This window comes from Lynx rufus, unplaced genomic scaffold (assembly GCF_022079265.1).
Source record: "Lynx rufus isolate CCGP_SWC_20201006 ecotype Redwood Valley unplaced genomic scaffold, mLynRuf1.p SCAF_13, whole genome shotgun sequence".
NCBI classification, from domain to species: Eukaryota; Metazoa; Chordata; class Mammalia; order Carnivora; family Felidae; genus Lynx; species Lynx rufus.
The window spans coordinates 39,286,102-39,300,650 of record NW_025814827.1 but is presented as its reverse complement, the minus strand read 5'-3'; the positions used below and the strand labels follow the sequence as shown (position 1 = coordinate 39,300,650).

Here is a 14,549-nt window from a genome sequence, read left to right as displayed (position 1 = left end):
GGGGGAACGGAGAGAGAAGGGCTAGTATCTGCTGAACACCCACCCAGGTGCTAAATATTTTCACAAATATTAACAAATTAGTTGTCATTAACAGACCTTTTTTCAATTTTGAGAATAAAGAAAACTGGGGCTTAAGTTATAAAATGTATCCAAGGTCAAACCAAATGCTGATAAGCAAATGAGGTAAAATTTGAGCCAGGTCTGCAAGAGTCCAAAGTCTATTTTATAGTATCATGCAGTTTCCTGATCATAAAAAACCTCCATTTATATAGGAGCACAAATGACCCATTTATGCCATCTTTCTTGGTACCTAGCACATCTCAACTTTTATCATGACACTAACTTCAAGAGACCTGATAATGTTTAGATCCTCTCATTCATTTGCCCAAATCAATGGAGCTATTTATTCTCAACTGCTGGTAATGAACTTTCTTAACTCAGCATTTTGTGGAAAAAAGTCTAAATACTTGAATTGCTTCATTTCATGCTCATTCACTTGCACACATCTTTTTGGTCTGCTTTTAAAAATAGTTTCCAAAATCATGACATATTCAGATATGGCAAACAGGATGGAGGGCAATGAGAACACTAGTCTGAAATGGTCACGTGGCTAGAGTACCTGTGTCTGTTGTAATCCCAAATGGAAAACTCTTGAATTTATGAAGCAATCATGCTTGTGTTTTTGACTGAAAAAAAAAACGAAACAAAAAACAATGAACAAAACACTGCCCTAGGACTATGGACTTGGATTCTAACCTGTTCTTCCATAGTTGCCACCTTAGTTAAGACTATGTGACTCAGTTTCCTCATTAATTAAAATAAAAATAGATCTCTTAAGTTCGTTTAAAAATTCCAAAATTCTATAGTCAACTGCAACTCACTGATCGTTCCTGTGAATAAACAATTTAAAATAATTCAAATCCTGGGGCACCTGGGTGGCTCAGTTGGTTAAGCATCTGACTTCAGCTCAGGTCACGATCTCGTAGTCTGTGGGTTCGAGCCCTGTATTGGGCTCTGTGCTGACAGCCTGCAGCCTTGAGCCTGCTTCAGATTCTGTGTCTCCCTCTCTCTCTTCCCCTCCCCCGCTTGTGCTCTATCTCTCTCAAAAATGAATGTTAAAAAATTTTATTTAAGTAATTCAAATCCCAACACTATTATCCCTTCTAAAATTCCTTTGACAAAGGCAAAGGATTCACCCATCTTCCAGTTAAATTTTCTTTTTAGCGTGACTGAAAATCAGGCAGCAGAGAAAAAAGTAAGTCACTAGCTAGACAGAGTGATATATAGTGTTTGCAAAATGGTTTACTTCATGAGAAAGCAGCCCAACAGTTTGCTTATTCTGGTTGCAGGTATCATGATTCATATCCTCTAACAGGTAGACAGAAACATCAATCTTTTCCATTAAACACAGTAATACAGTAAAGCTTCTTTCTCTCTTGCTTAGCCTGATACTAGATATTCACAGATGAAAGTAATTCTGTGAGTCCTATTCCTCACACAGATGACCACAACACCTGCTTCCAAATTCCTATAATCAGAGAAATTATGTAACAGACTATCTGGCTCATTCCTTACTCTGATAACAAATAGACAAAGATTTTCCAGTATAGTTTCCTTGGCGTTTCCTTCCCCTCATCATCCCTTCCCTTTCCTTTTCTTGTGTTCTGATGAAGGAAGACACCGTGTAGTAGGAGAGTCTGACTCATCTCCACCACAGCCTGGGAGAGTTGAGCAAACACTAGTCAGTCGAAAAATCATTAACTTGACTTTCTTGGTTTAATTTCTTTATAAGAGTTCATTCCTTCAATATGTCAGGATTAGAAGCATTTCAGTGGCAGTGTGAGGTTCTTGCCTATTTCCTCAAAGGTTCTTTGTACATGGTCAAACCTTTAGGTAGATGCACCAGAGGGGATACTTTGGGGGAAATGCTCCCCATTAGCCACTCTAGCAGACATCTAAATGGGGAAGAGAAGTAGTAGGCAAGTTCTCCCTACCTTATTCATCTCTCTTCTGGCCACCACGCCCAGGAAACTTCATAAGCAGAGGTCCCATGTCAGAAAACATCAGTCACACTATTAATTTTACCATCACAGAATCTACTCTACCTTTCATTCACATTGAGGACAGTATAGTAACCTCAGAACAATGCTTCTCAAACTACAAAGCGCATATAAATCCCCTGCACACTTTGCTGAAATGCTGATTCACATTTAATAGATCTGGGGTAGAGTCCACACTGCTGCAATTTTAACAAGGTTCAGTGGATGCTGATACTTCTAGTTTGCAAATCACACTTGAGTAGCAAGGTCCTACTCTGCCCTCCCAAATCTAGAGCACATTTTACCTTAAGGTCTCCTTGTGGCTGGTTATCTACCAAGAAAACTAAACAGGGCAGAAGATTCAGAACCTCTGCATTGTGAGAATTCTATCCTATATAGGGGAATTGGGTTCACGGACTTTCACTGCCCAGACTCTGGATCTTTCTTCCTGCCCAGACGGATTTGCCGGATATTCTTGCTCAGCTGAATGACATACCCTGGCTCAGCCTTACCAGCTTGATTTGATGCCACTCTGCCAGCAACTCAAACATTAGGAACACTTGCTAAAATACAAATACCCAGTCCTAACCCTGAGATTCAGATTTATCAGGTCAAGAGTGGCCCCAAGAATGACAGACACTCTAGGTGGTTCCAATACATTATGAGACTTTGGGGCAGGAAATACATGTAGCCTCTTTGATCAGAGAAATCTAGACCTATCTATGGCTGTTAATGCCTTTACATCAAGAAGACAGCCAAGAAAGGTAAGAAAAAAGGAATCACAATTTGAGTATCTGATACTATAACAGAAGAAACAACTTCCTCCCTAATTTGAACACTTTCTTAAGGGTGCTTATGGTTGATTTCAGTGTATTTGATCCCCTTCTTTAGAGAAGTTCACTGAAAATGTAAAGTATGTCTTATATATTCTTTAGCAAATTCTTTTAATGTAGGTATGAATAAGATATATTTGGTTAATCATAAAAATATCAAAGGAATGGCTATTTGCCCTTCTGACTGAAGAAATGAAACTGAAGTTGCTCATACACACATACAATTTTCTTTTAAACATATCCAAGAAGACAAGCACGGAGATCAATTAACAAAAATAAGGACTTAACATTAATTAGTACCCTTAAAATAGCAGAAGCAAATATAAAATACAAAAAGCAGCTTTACTTAGACTTTATGAATGAAATGTCCTCCCTAAGAAAGGCTACAGTTGGGCTACTTGGTCTCTTCTGAGGCAGGTGTGACATGCTGGGGGGCGTTAGCCTCTGCTGGTACAGCTGCAGGTCCTGCCATAGAAACAGTGGTATCAGACACAGGAGGGACAGCTTCTGGATTGGAACTAGCTCCTGTGTGATCGGGGGTGGTCCCAGTCTGAGAGGCTGAGGATTCTTGACTGGAGCTGGCATCTGTGAGACTGGACAGATCAGCCTGGGGAGGATTGGCCTCTTCTTCTATTTCTAGTTCTGTTTCCTGACTTTGAACTTCCTCAGCTTCTTCAACCATAGCAGGTGGTAGCTGTAATAAAGTCTAATGAAAAAAAAAAACATCAATATGAACTCAAATGAAAGAAAAACACTGGCTTACAAAGCTAAACTCTCACATTAATGTTATTTTCTTAATAGATATCGTTCAATCTAGAGTTTTCCAAAACACTCCTGGCCATTTTATAATACAAACATAACAACTCTGATGACAATGGCCTAGGTCTTCCTGACTCCAAAGATCAAAGTACATATTAAATCTTCAGAGAAGAAAATAATATAAAAATTGATAAGCTTAAAAAAGCTAAAAAGCAAAAATATCTGCTATAACACTTCTGCAAAAACACTGGCTCGTTAGGACTGACCGACAACAGCTCAAGAAAGGGCCAACTTTAATCAAGGAGCCATGTGAGGGGAGGAACCAAGCCTTCAGACAAAACCATGGCCAAGAGGGAACAGCATGGTACAAAGCTTCTGTCTCACTCTACCAGAACACTGGAGCAGCTCCACATGCTTAGCCTTCCCTTTAGAACAGCTACAATGAAAAAGGCCAACCGTGAAGATATGCAGCTACAGCTCTCACACGCTGCTGCGGGCAATATGGTGCAACTACTTTGTAAAAACAGATTGGCAGTTTCTTAAAGAGTTGGACACATAGGGGCACCTGGGTGGCTTAGCTGATTAAGCATTGGACTCTTGATTTCAGCTCAGGTCATGATCTCACAGTTGGTGAGTTCAAGCCTCGCGTCAAGCTCTGTGCATGGAGCCTGCTTGGGATCCTCTCCCTCTCTCTCTGCCCCTCCCCTACTCACGCTCTCTGTCTCAAAATAAACAAATAAACTTAAAATTTTTTGTTAAAAGTTGAACACATATTCACTCCATTATTCAGCCATTCTACTCCTAAGGAATTTACCCAAAAGAAAATACAAAGATTTGTATAAGAATGTTCACAGCAGCTTTATTTGTAATAGCCAGACTTGGAAAGAACCCAACTGTCCAGCAACAGGTCAACGGGTACACTTGGTACATCCATACAATGGAACATTATTTGTCAATAAAAAGAATATGACAGTATACCGATTGACAGGATGATCCCTGGGGGCCTGGAGAAGGTGGGAAAGGGACCGGTGAAAGATGAGAGGGGTTACCAAGGGGCACTAGGAACCTTCTGGAAATAATTAGTATGTTCATTATCTTGATTGCAGTGATGGGTTCACAGGTATTTACATATGTCAGAACATACTGAATTATATACTTAAATATGTAGAACTTATTGTTTGCCAAATTCTATCCACATAAAGGTGTTTTAAATCTCTCTCTCAAAATAAATAAACTTTAAATAAATGGATGTTACATGAATAACAACAACCCTGTTTGGTTTAGCTGTTTTCCCACAGCAATCAAGTACTTTAAAGGTATAATCAACAAAGGCAAAGATTCCTTCTACAACAACAAAAAAAAATAAGACTGAATTTTGAGAAAACTCACCTGATGATAATGATGTGTGGTCTGTATCAAGTGCATGTACATGTTATATACAAAGTTTGCCATCTGGGGCATATTCTTTATTATCTGTACTTCATGAGATGGCCTCTCTCCATTCTAGAAGAAGGCAAAAAGAAAGTTAAGTACAGTAAGAAAGTTAATATGCTAAAAGCGAACATTCTAGAAGCCCATGTCTTATGTATAAGCACTAGGGTTTGGAGGACATAAGAACATGGGTTAAGTGTCCAACTCTTTGTCTTTTCTTTTTTTTTTTTTTAATGTTTACTTTTGAGAGAGAGAGACAGACCATGAAGGGGGAGGGACAGAGAGAGGGGGACAGACAGAACCTGAAGCAGGCTTGAGGCTCTGAGCTGTCAGCACAGAGCCCAATGCAGGGCTCAAACTCACAAATCGTGAGATCATAACCTGAGCTGAAGTCAGATGCTTAACCAACTGAGCCACCCAGGTGCCCCAAATGTCTGACTCTTGATTTCCATTCAGGTCATAATCTTGTGGTCATGGGATCAAGCCCCAGGTTGGGCTCCTCCCTGGTTATGGAGCCTGCTTAGGATTCTCTCTCTCCCTTTGCCTCTCGCTCATGTTTTCTCTATCTTATTTAAAAAAAAAAAAGGACAAGAAGGACAAGAATAGTCACAGGACATTAAGAAACAAGTGTGAGTGACTGGGGCACCTGGATGGCTCAGTCGATTGAACATCCAACTTTGGCTCAGGTCATGATTTTGCAGTTTGTGAGTTCAAGCCCCACATCAGGCTTGCTGCTCTCAGCAAATAGCCTGCTTCAGATCTTCTGTCCTCCCTTCTCTCTCAAAAATAAATAAAAGATTAAAAAAAAAAAAAAGATGTTAAGTGTGAGAGTCCAATAAGGACTTCAGAAAGAGAAAGTGATTCAATTTAAATTTAGTAAAAGAGACTAGAAGAAAGCTAAGAGTTACTACCTTATAATACAATTTCAGGTTGGTAAGTAAAATTTATGAGTTTTGGTCTAATTCATGCAGAAGAGTAAGAGATAAATGATCAGTTGAATAGAAAGAAAAATCAACATTGTCTAAAGTATTGTCTCTGATACTTTGTATGCAACAAAGGCAATTTTCAATTTTATTCAGAAAGAAAATATTAAACCTATTTTTCCTATTTTTGTTTTTCTAAAAAGAAGCTAATATTACTGGTATTTAATATATAGACTTGTTAGTCATAAGGGTGAATATTCAAGAAATTTTTCCCTAATAAAGCATATGGTCAAATGCTAGTCTAAAGTGCAAATTTTGTGGTATCTAAGAACTCTTTGGGGGAGACTTAAATTGTGGGAATCCCAGATTCAGTAGGTCTGACACAGAATGAGGTGATTCTGATGCAGTTGTTTCCCACAAAAATCTGAAAAATACTGCTCTAAAGTGGTAAAGCATGAAGACAATAAAAAATGTGCATTTCTTCCTAAACCATCCTAGAATAAAGATGAACAACTTTCCTATTTATAGTCAACTCTAAAATATTTTATAAAGTCTCACCCTTTCTCACTGTAGAAGCAATTCAGAAGACTATAAAGGTAAAAAACTTTACCATAAAGTAACAAATCAAGGCATGTAACGTCAGAAATACGAAGTGTATTAAATGGTATTTCTCAGAATTAAGCAGGACGGTAGTATTACATGTAAGTAGGTGTTCTTTTGATAATGGTCACTTTCTGCAATGGTCTCCACTTCTGTGTGCCAAGACCGCCATGCTGTTACAACTATGAAATACTACCTTTACAACATGGAAGGCTTTTTGTTTGTTTTGTTTTTGTTTGTTTGCTTATTTTCTGGTGGCTCTGCTGGGAGCTGCCTCTTCTGAGACGCAGCACTAGTGGCACAGCCCCGCCCGCCTCCAACACTCATCTCTTGAGCAGAAGGTGGGGAGATGCTCTCAGGTAGTCCCCCAAGGGCTTGACTCCATGGTGTTGGGTAAGGCACTAGTTTTTAAGCCTTCTGTTCATTGGTACTGCCTGATCTCCTCCACGTGTCTCCAGGTGTGTCCCTGCAGCCTTTGGATAAAAAGACTGCCTCAGACCTTGTGTTAGGAATCTGCCTGTTTAATAATCAGCCCACAAAAGAATGAGAAGTTCAGAGCCATAGGATTGTGTCCAGACTTCAGAGGCTGACATTCAAGGCTTTACATGACTCCACCCCCTCATATCATTCCACCCTCATCCTTCTATTCCTCTACAGAAACACTGCTTTAAAAAAAAAAAAATGCAGTTAAAAAAAAAAGTACTCAGCCTTATTACAAAACAAACACACAGCATTTAATCTTTTCTTCAAAAGGGGGAGTGGGGGGGGGCAAATAAGTGTACTGTGAACATTGAAAACAGCTTTATTTAAAACCCAAATGGATCTCTAAGACATTGCATTAAATGAAAAATGCAAAGCTCAAAAGTCACAACCTAAAGATTAATGAGTATGCTAACCTTTATGTAAGAAAGAAAACAATATAAAAAAATAATCAGGTTATTTGCTCCTTTATGCAAAAGGAATGTAGGAAGCATAAACCAGAAATTAAAGGGACTGGTAACCTTTTGGGGTGGGGGTGGAAAAGGGGAGCAAAGATGAGGGGTTTAACAACAGTAGCAGCGATGAGGAGGCAATGACATTTCTGAGCATGTCCTTTGTTAAGTGTATGTGCTATTCCCTCCAACATTCTCCAAAAATGTAGGTAAGAAAGGGTTCTCTAAGAGCTAAACCATTTATTACTCTGTTATCAAGTAATTAGTTAAGTTCTCCTTAAAAAGCTGAAGAGAGGCAGTACAGTACAGTGATTAACAAGGAGGATTCTGGAGTTACACTGCCTGGGTTTTCAAATCTTGGATTCTCCATCTATGAGATGCATGACTAAACTACTTAACTTTGCTAACCCTTAGCTTCCTCATCTGTAAAATGGAGTTAATAAGAAGCCTTACTGAAAAGGACTATTAGATGAAGTGAGATCATGCATGTAAAGAACTCACTGCCTGATACCTAGTGAGTACTCAATGTTCGCATGTATTGTTATTTTGCACAGAAAATCTAATTCAGTTCCACAGTGTAAGGAGCGCTCTAAACCAGTGATCGGATGATCTATGTGATGATGTTCCTAGCTACTGTGATCATCTGTAAAAGAGCACTGCTCTATACAATGAAGAAAGAGTCCTACCTTTCTACTGGTTGGGAAAGGTTCTGTCGGAATTATATGCAAATGAAGTGGACGGGCAGTGAGCTGGCTAAAAGCTGGCGTTAGCTCAAAACAGTTTTGGAAGAGGGATACTCTTGCGAAGATATACAGTCCAAGTCTGGCTCTAGACATGGCCACCACCAAGCGACGGACATCCCTTTGGAAAACAAACAAAATTAATTAACATAGTTCAAGATTAATAACATAAGTATGCAGCTTGTTTTCTTGTTTTGTTTTTTTTTAACATATTCCACTCATTATTTCTGTTCAGCTATAGCAATAAAAAGTTAAGCTTCTTAAAAACTTAATAGAATAAACATTAAGTTAATCAGTGTCATGTGACTAGTTAAACCAAGTAAAGTTAATGCTTTATCACTGACCTCCATGTTTTTGTTTTTGTGAGGGGGGTATCATGACCAATGCACTGATTAAAAGATCTAAGTAGCTATAGTAGTATTATGGTACAAGAAGTCACGTCTTAAGAATGTGAAAAAGACAAAAGCACTAGACAGTAATAAAAAAAAGGTGGAGACTGAACGAGGCAGTATTCATGTATTCATACTGTGAGTTCTGGAGACATTTTAATTACGTAAATCATGATGATGCCGTATTTAGACAGTAGCTATAAATAAGCAAAAACAAACTATTTTAGAATGCAATAATTCTGAAACAATTTCTTGAAAATTACATCTTTGTTTACTCTTACATAAAAGTTATCAGTCTAATGGAACCTGATGAGCGGGGCTAAGCTCCAAGCAGATTTTGACTTAAATGACAACATTATGAGAGCTTGGAGAATTTTTTCTTTATATCCACCAAATAAAATAATAAAATGAACTCTCATTATAGTTTTTGCCACTAAGTCATATGAGATAAAAGTTTACACAAAACTAAATGGCTGCTTTGTAACAAGAAGGTATTATTCCCATAATTCTGTAGCACATAAATACATCACAATAAATGATAAAAATAGATTATTGTTTGTTTTGACAATTCTTAATCCTGGGAGAACAAATGGTTCCTTTATCCTCTAACAGTGAGGCTGAAAGACTGTGTGAGGAAAAAGTCAGAAATCCTATGCAATGAGAAATGTACTCTGAAGACTATTTTTACCACCTTCTTAACTCTTTTAATTTCTGACACTGTTTCCAAAAAACATCACATATTAAGATTTTATAATAACATTCTATCTCTGCTACTGAAGATTAAAAAGTAAATGTACTAAATATATTAAAGATTCAAAAAATTCAGATGCAATGACAATAGTTAACTATATAAAGAATCTGATATTGTTACACTCCAACAAAAAGCTGCCAAACCAAAAGCTGCCATACCAATTAATTATACTTTAAACTTAAAAAAATTTAAAGCCACTTAGCTACAGAAGTTCAAAATTGAAGCAGACAGTAAAGTTTAATAATATAAACATTTTTCCTTATGTACCTCAGATGGCCCACTGCCCTGGTTCGTACTAGAGAAAGAAGAATATAATCATTCTGTTGACCTTGAAATCTGTCAACAGTTGTCACCTAGGGAGAAAAAAAATGGAAAATATGGTATCTTTTCAAACGCACCATAACAAGACTTTAGAGAGATCATTTAAATCATATGCCAGCACAAAAATCTTATCATTAGAATAATCCCAAGAGAAACATGATCATATACTTGGAATTGAGAAAAACAGTTGATGAACACTATGAAATAAATCTCAGGAACCAGATTAGACTATGTCCCCATGTTATTTACACTTACAGCACTCATCTTTACCTCTGCTGACAACGAAGTAACTATCTGTAGAATTAACAGTCTTCCCCCACTAGACCACCCAAGTCCATGGACACAGGTCCTGTTTATCTTATTACCTGATATACCAGTTTCATGCCCAGCAACATAACCTAGCATGCTCACTTAGGATTTAATGGTGTACAGCACAGTGATTTCAGAATTCTACACATCACGCAGTGCTCACCACTGCAAGAGTACTCCTTAATCCCTATCACCTATTTAACCCATTCCCTCACCCTCCTCCTCTCCGGTAACCATTAGTTTGTTCTCTATAATTAGAAGTGTTTCTTAATTTGTCACTCTTTTTTCCCCCTCCTTTGCTCATTTGTTTTGTTTTTTAAACTCCACATGAATGAAATCATATGGTGTCTGTCTTTCTCTGACTTATTTCCCTTAGCATGGTACTCTCTAGTTCCAACCATGTTGCTACAAATGGCAGGATTTCATTATTTCTTTAATGGGTAATATTCCACTGTGTGTGTGTGTGTGTGTGTGTGTGTGTGTGTGTGTATGTGTGTGTACACATCTTCTTTATCATCAATCCACGGACACTTTGGCTGCTTCCGTATCTTGGCTATTGTACCTAAGTGCATATATCCCTTTGAAATAGTGTTTTTATATTCTTTGGGTAAATACCCAGTAGTGCGATTGCTGGATCATAGGGTAGATCTATTTTTAATTTTATGAAGAACCTCCTTACTGTTTTCCACAGGGGCTGCAGCAGTTTGCATTTGGTTTGGGGCTACCTTGAATAAAGCTGCAGTTCATGTATAAGTATATTTGTGAACATGTTTTCATTGCTCTTGAATGACTATCTAGGAGTGAAATTGCTGAGTTGTATGGTAAGTGTATGTTTAACTTCACGAGAAACTGTCAAAATGTTTTCCAAAGGTGCTGTGCCACTTTACACATCCACCAGCAATGTTCCAGATTCAGAGTTCCAGTTTCTCCACATCCTTGCCGACACTTAGTATACTGTCAACCTCGTCAATTTTAGCCAATCTACTTGGTGTGTCATTGTAGTTTTAATCTGTATTTCCCTGACAATGAATGATGGTAAGCATTTTTCATGTGCTTATGGGCCATTCCTATGTCTTCCTGCATGAAGTACCTATTCATTTGCCAATTTTGTACTGGGTTGTCTTTATTTAACAATGACTGTCACAAGAGTTCTTTTATTTTGGATTTAAGTCCTTTGCTCTTACACGTGGATATAATCCCTGGAAATGTGTTCCCAAGCTGACCATGTGGAGACCTTGTCTGAGAAAAGGGTTCACACACTGAGAATGGCAGAGCAAAAGGATGGAATGAATCTTGGTCTTTGATGACATGATGGAGTCATTTCTGTAACCCAACCCTGGAGCCATTCCATTTTTGTCTTCTTGTGTGAGAGAGAGTAACTTTCTTCTATTATTTCAGTTAAGTTTTTGTGTTATAAATAATAAAAGGACTCGGATACCGATGTTCTACTTCTCAACTCTCTGTATTTCAAAGCTATTAGTTTCTCACTTCCACGCTCCACATTCCTTATGGAGTGGCCGGTGTGTCCTTGTACTCTTTTCAACTGTCTCCATTTCTTGGTTTTTGTTTTATTTTCTTCCAGCTCACATTTCATCTCTTCCCGAGTTCTTCCATTTCTGTGCTTTGTAGCCTTCCCTCACAGAAATGATTACTTCATTAAGCAATTTAAAATCCACTGCCAAATATGTATTTGATGTTTTCATCTGTTCCAGGACAACGCATTATCTGAAGCAAACGTCTTGTCAGTATGCTTTGTGCTAGGTTCCTTTGTCTGACTCTTTCATCACTGAATAAGTGGGTTTCTTGGATTAGCTATGTGCAAGAGGTTAAACTGGGGTGAGCTGGACAGTTTCCTAAAGGCTGCATTTTCACAACAGAAGGTTCTCATTTCCTCTGCTGCTGTAGAGACAAGTCTACTTTTTGGCGAACATGAAGGCTTCTTTGAACCAATCTGGGACCAGGAACACTTCTAATTTCCACATCTATTGTTGAGTAATAAGAAGGTGGCTCTTACACTTCAGAGTGTGCCACTCACCTTCAGAAAGTGCTTTCAAGACTGGTCCCCTAAATTCTCTTCTTCCCACATTTTCTTTCTGTTCTTGGTCACCTGATCTATGTCATCTCCCTAACAATGGAGTTTGTCTTCTCCTTCCATTTTCCCATTACTCTTGGATGATTTCCAAGAAAAAGTGAAAGCACTTTGATATAGCCATGTTTACAACCAAGGTCTTAATTTCATCATTAGTAATATATTTGTTATCCTTAACTTTCAGCCCTTTATTGATATAATCAAGTGTCTTCATATTTATTTGATATTACTCCATGCCACATAAAAAACTTAAAAAGTATAAAAATAATCGTCAGGTCTGATGGTACTTTACAATCTTCTCTGATTCTCAAGAAAAAACACTCTCCCACACACATACAGTAAAAAGCAGTACAAATTATACCTTTGCAAAATAACAAAATAAAAAGTTCTATAATTTCTTTTTTCCTTTTTGAAGATTTCAATTTTGATGAAATGCAATTTGTCAAAATGTTTTTTTTTATGAAATTTATTGTCAAATTGGTTTCCATACAACACCCAGTGCTCATCCCAAAAAAATGCCCTCTTCAATACCCATCACCCACCCTCCTCTTCCTCCAACCCCCCATCAACCCTCAGTTTGTTCTGTTTTTAAGAGTCTCTTATGCTTTGGCTCTCTCCCACTCTAACCTCTTTTTTTTTTTTTCCTTCCCCTCCCCCATGGGTTTCTGTTAAGTTTCTCACGATCCATAAAAGAGTGAAAACATACGGTATCTGTCTTTCTCTGTATGGCTTATTTCACTTAGCATAACTCTCCAGTTCCATCCACGTTGCTAAAAAGTTCTATAATTTCTATTTCTATTATAACGGTACATAAATAACGTCATTTCATTGTCCTTTATTTTACCAACAAAAAGTTTTAGGATCATTTACTTCTGATTATCACCAACAAAAATCTTTAATGTGATAGTTGAGACAGAAGTTCACAGTAAACCAACAACAATCTCAGCTAGGACTGCCAAAGAATTATTTATAGTTCCCATTATTTCATTTTCTCACATCATGAAAGGAGAAAGCAAAGAGACAAAGTAGAACAATATAAATAACTCATAATAAATACAAATTTTTCCACTTGCCAACATGATGAATAAGAGAACATATAATATTCATAAAATTACCTTATTTGGTCTTCCAATCAATGGATTGCTTCCACATCGTCTATTGATGATGTCACGAATAAGATGCTTTTGCCCATTATATGTTGTTAGAATACTGATCTTGTCAGCAGGGTAACCAAGTAAACACATGTACATAAAAAGTGCCACTACATATTCTGCTTCTCCAAGATTCTGTAATGTAAACATAAACAGATTATGTCTTTATTTCCTTTCATTTCAGCTTTACAGAAAGAATGGCAAACTGGCACAACTGTTGATTTATTACCATTCAAGAAGTGACATTAACTTGGATAACTGAACACCTTCTGTAAAACTGAGGGATAACTCTATCCTAGATTAATAATGATAAAGAGTATATGGTAATTATTTCTCTTTGATATTTGGAATATATCAGTGATATATGGAATAATCATAAAATAAGTTACCAACTTAATGGCTTAATATTTCTGGGACCACCACAATCATAATAAAGATCAATAATATTCTGCTACAATACACTGCAACTGTAGGTATGAATGAAATAGTAACACAAAGGAGCAAGGTAACCATCTAAGAAGCCAGCAGAAAAATCCAGTCTAATAGCATATGCATCTAATAGTACTGAGGTGGACTCTCAATTGGGGTGTAATGTTTTCTCCTTTTTCCTTAGTATTTCCTTGTGTGTTTTATGTTTGGTCTCTTCTTATGGTTGCCACCTCTACCAGACCACTTTAAAGTGAGAAGAGAATGCGGCCTCAAATTGGTCAGTCTGGCTTACATTTATGCTAAACTGAATCCGAAAGCGAGGAAGAGAACCCAAAGCTTTGTACAGTTCAGTAGTGACTAAATCAAAAGCATTAGAAGACAGAAAAAAGTAAAATGAGAACATAAAACACAACATGAAAATCAAAAGAGGAAGACAAGAAGCTGGATTTCATGTAAAGGCAAAAGGAAAATTCTGGAAGACCTTCAGAAAAATCATTTATATTCTGATTCTGGGTTACACTCACAGCTTGAGTTACCTCTTTCATTTAACTTTTCTAGTTCTTTGGAAGACAGGAGGGAAGAGAAGCTACATGACTGTAAATCTGTTGTCTGTACTGACAGTAACTACATTTATCTAAACATCAGCTCTAACATAGGTAAAATCTTTTGATGTATATGCTGCTGGATCTTTAATATAGATTATCTGTATACACTCCTATGTTTTGTTGATCCTCTTTAAAAATAAAATGGGGGGGGGGGCGCCTGGGTGGCTCAGTGGGTTGAGCATCTGACTTCGGCTCAGGTCATGATCTATTGGTTCAAGGGTTGGAGCCCTGGGTCAAGCTCTGTGCTG

The 14,549-nt window shown here is 37.6% G+C and overlaps 1 protein-coding gene across 1 annotated transcript in view; it reads right to left on the bottom strand.

The window, feature by feature from the left end:
* Positions 1-1,282: 1,282 nt before the first annotated feature.
* Positions 1,283-14,549, bottom strand: part of AQR (aquarius intron-binding spliceosomal factor) — a 91,675-nt gene continuing 78,408 nt past the window's right edge. The window contains exons 31-35 of the mRNA XM_047075346.1: positions 13,232-13,402; positions 9,665-9,750; positions 8,204-8,378; positions 5,021-5,134; positions 1,283-3,578 (exon numbers count right to left, since the gene is read on the bottom strand). Of these exons, the coding sequence (XP_046931302.1) occupies positions 3,267-3,578; positions 5,021-5,134; positions 8,204-8,378; positions 9,665-9,750; positions 13,232-13,402 (858 nt within the window). The 3' untranslated portion in view covers positions 1,283-3,266. The remainder of the gene's footprint in view (positions 3,579-5,020; positions 5,135-8,203; positions 8,379-9,664; positions 9,751-13,231; positions 13,403-14,549) is intronic.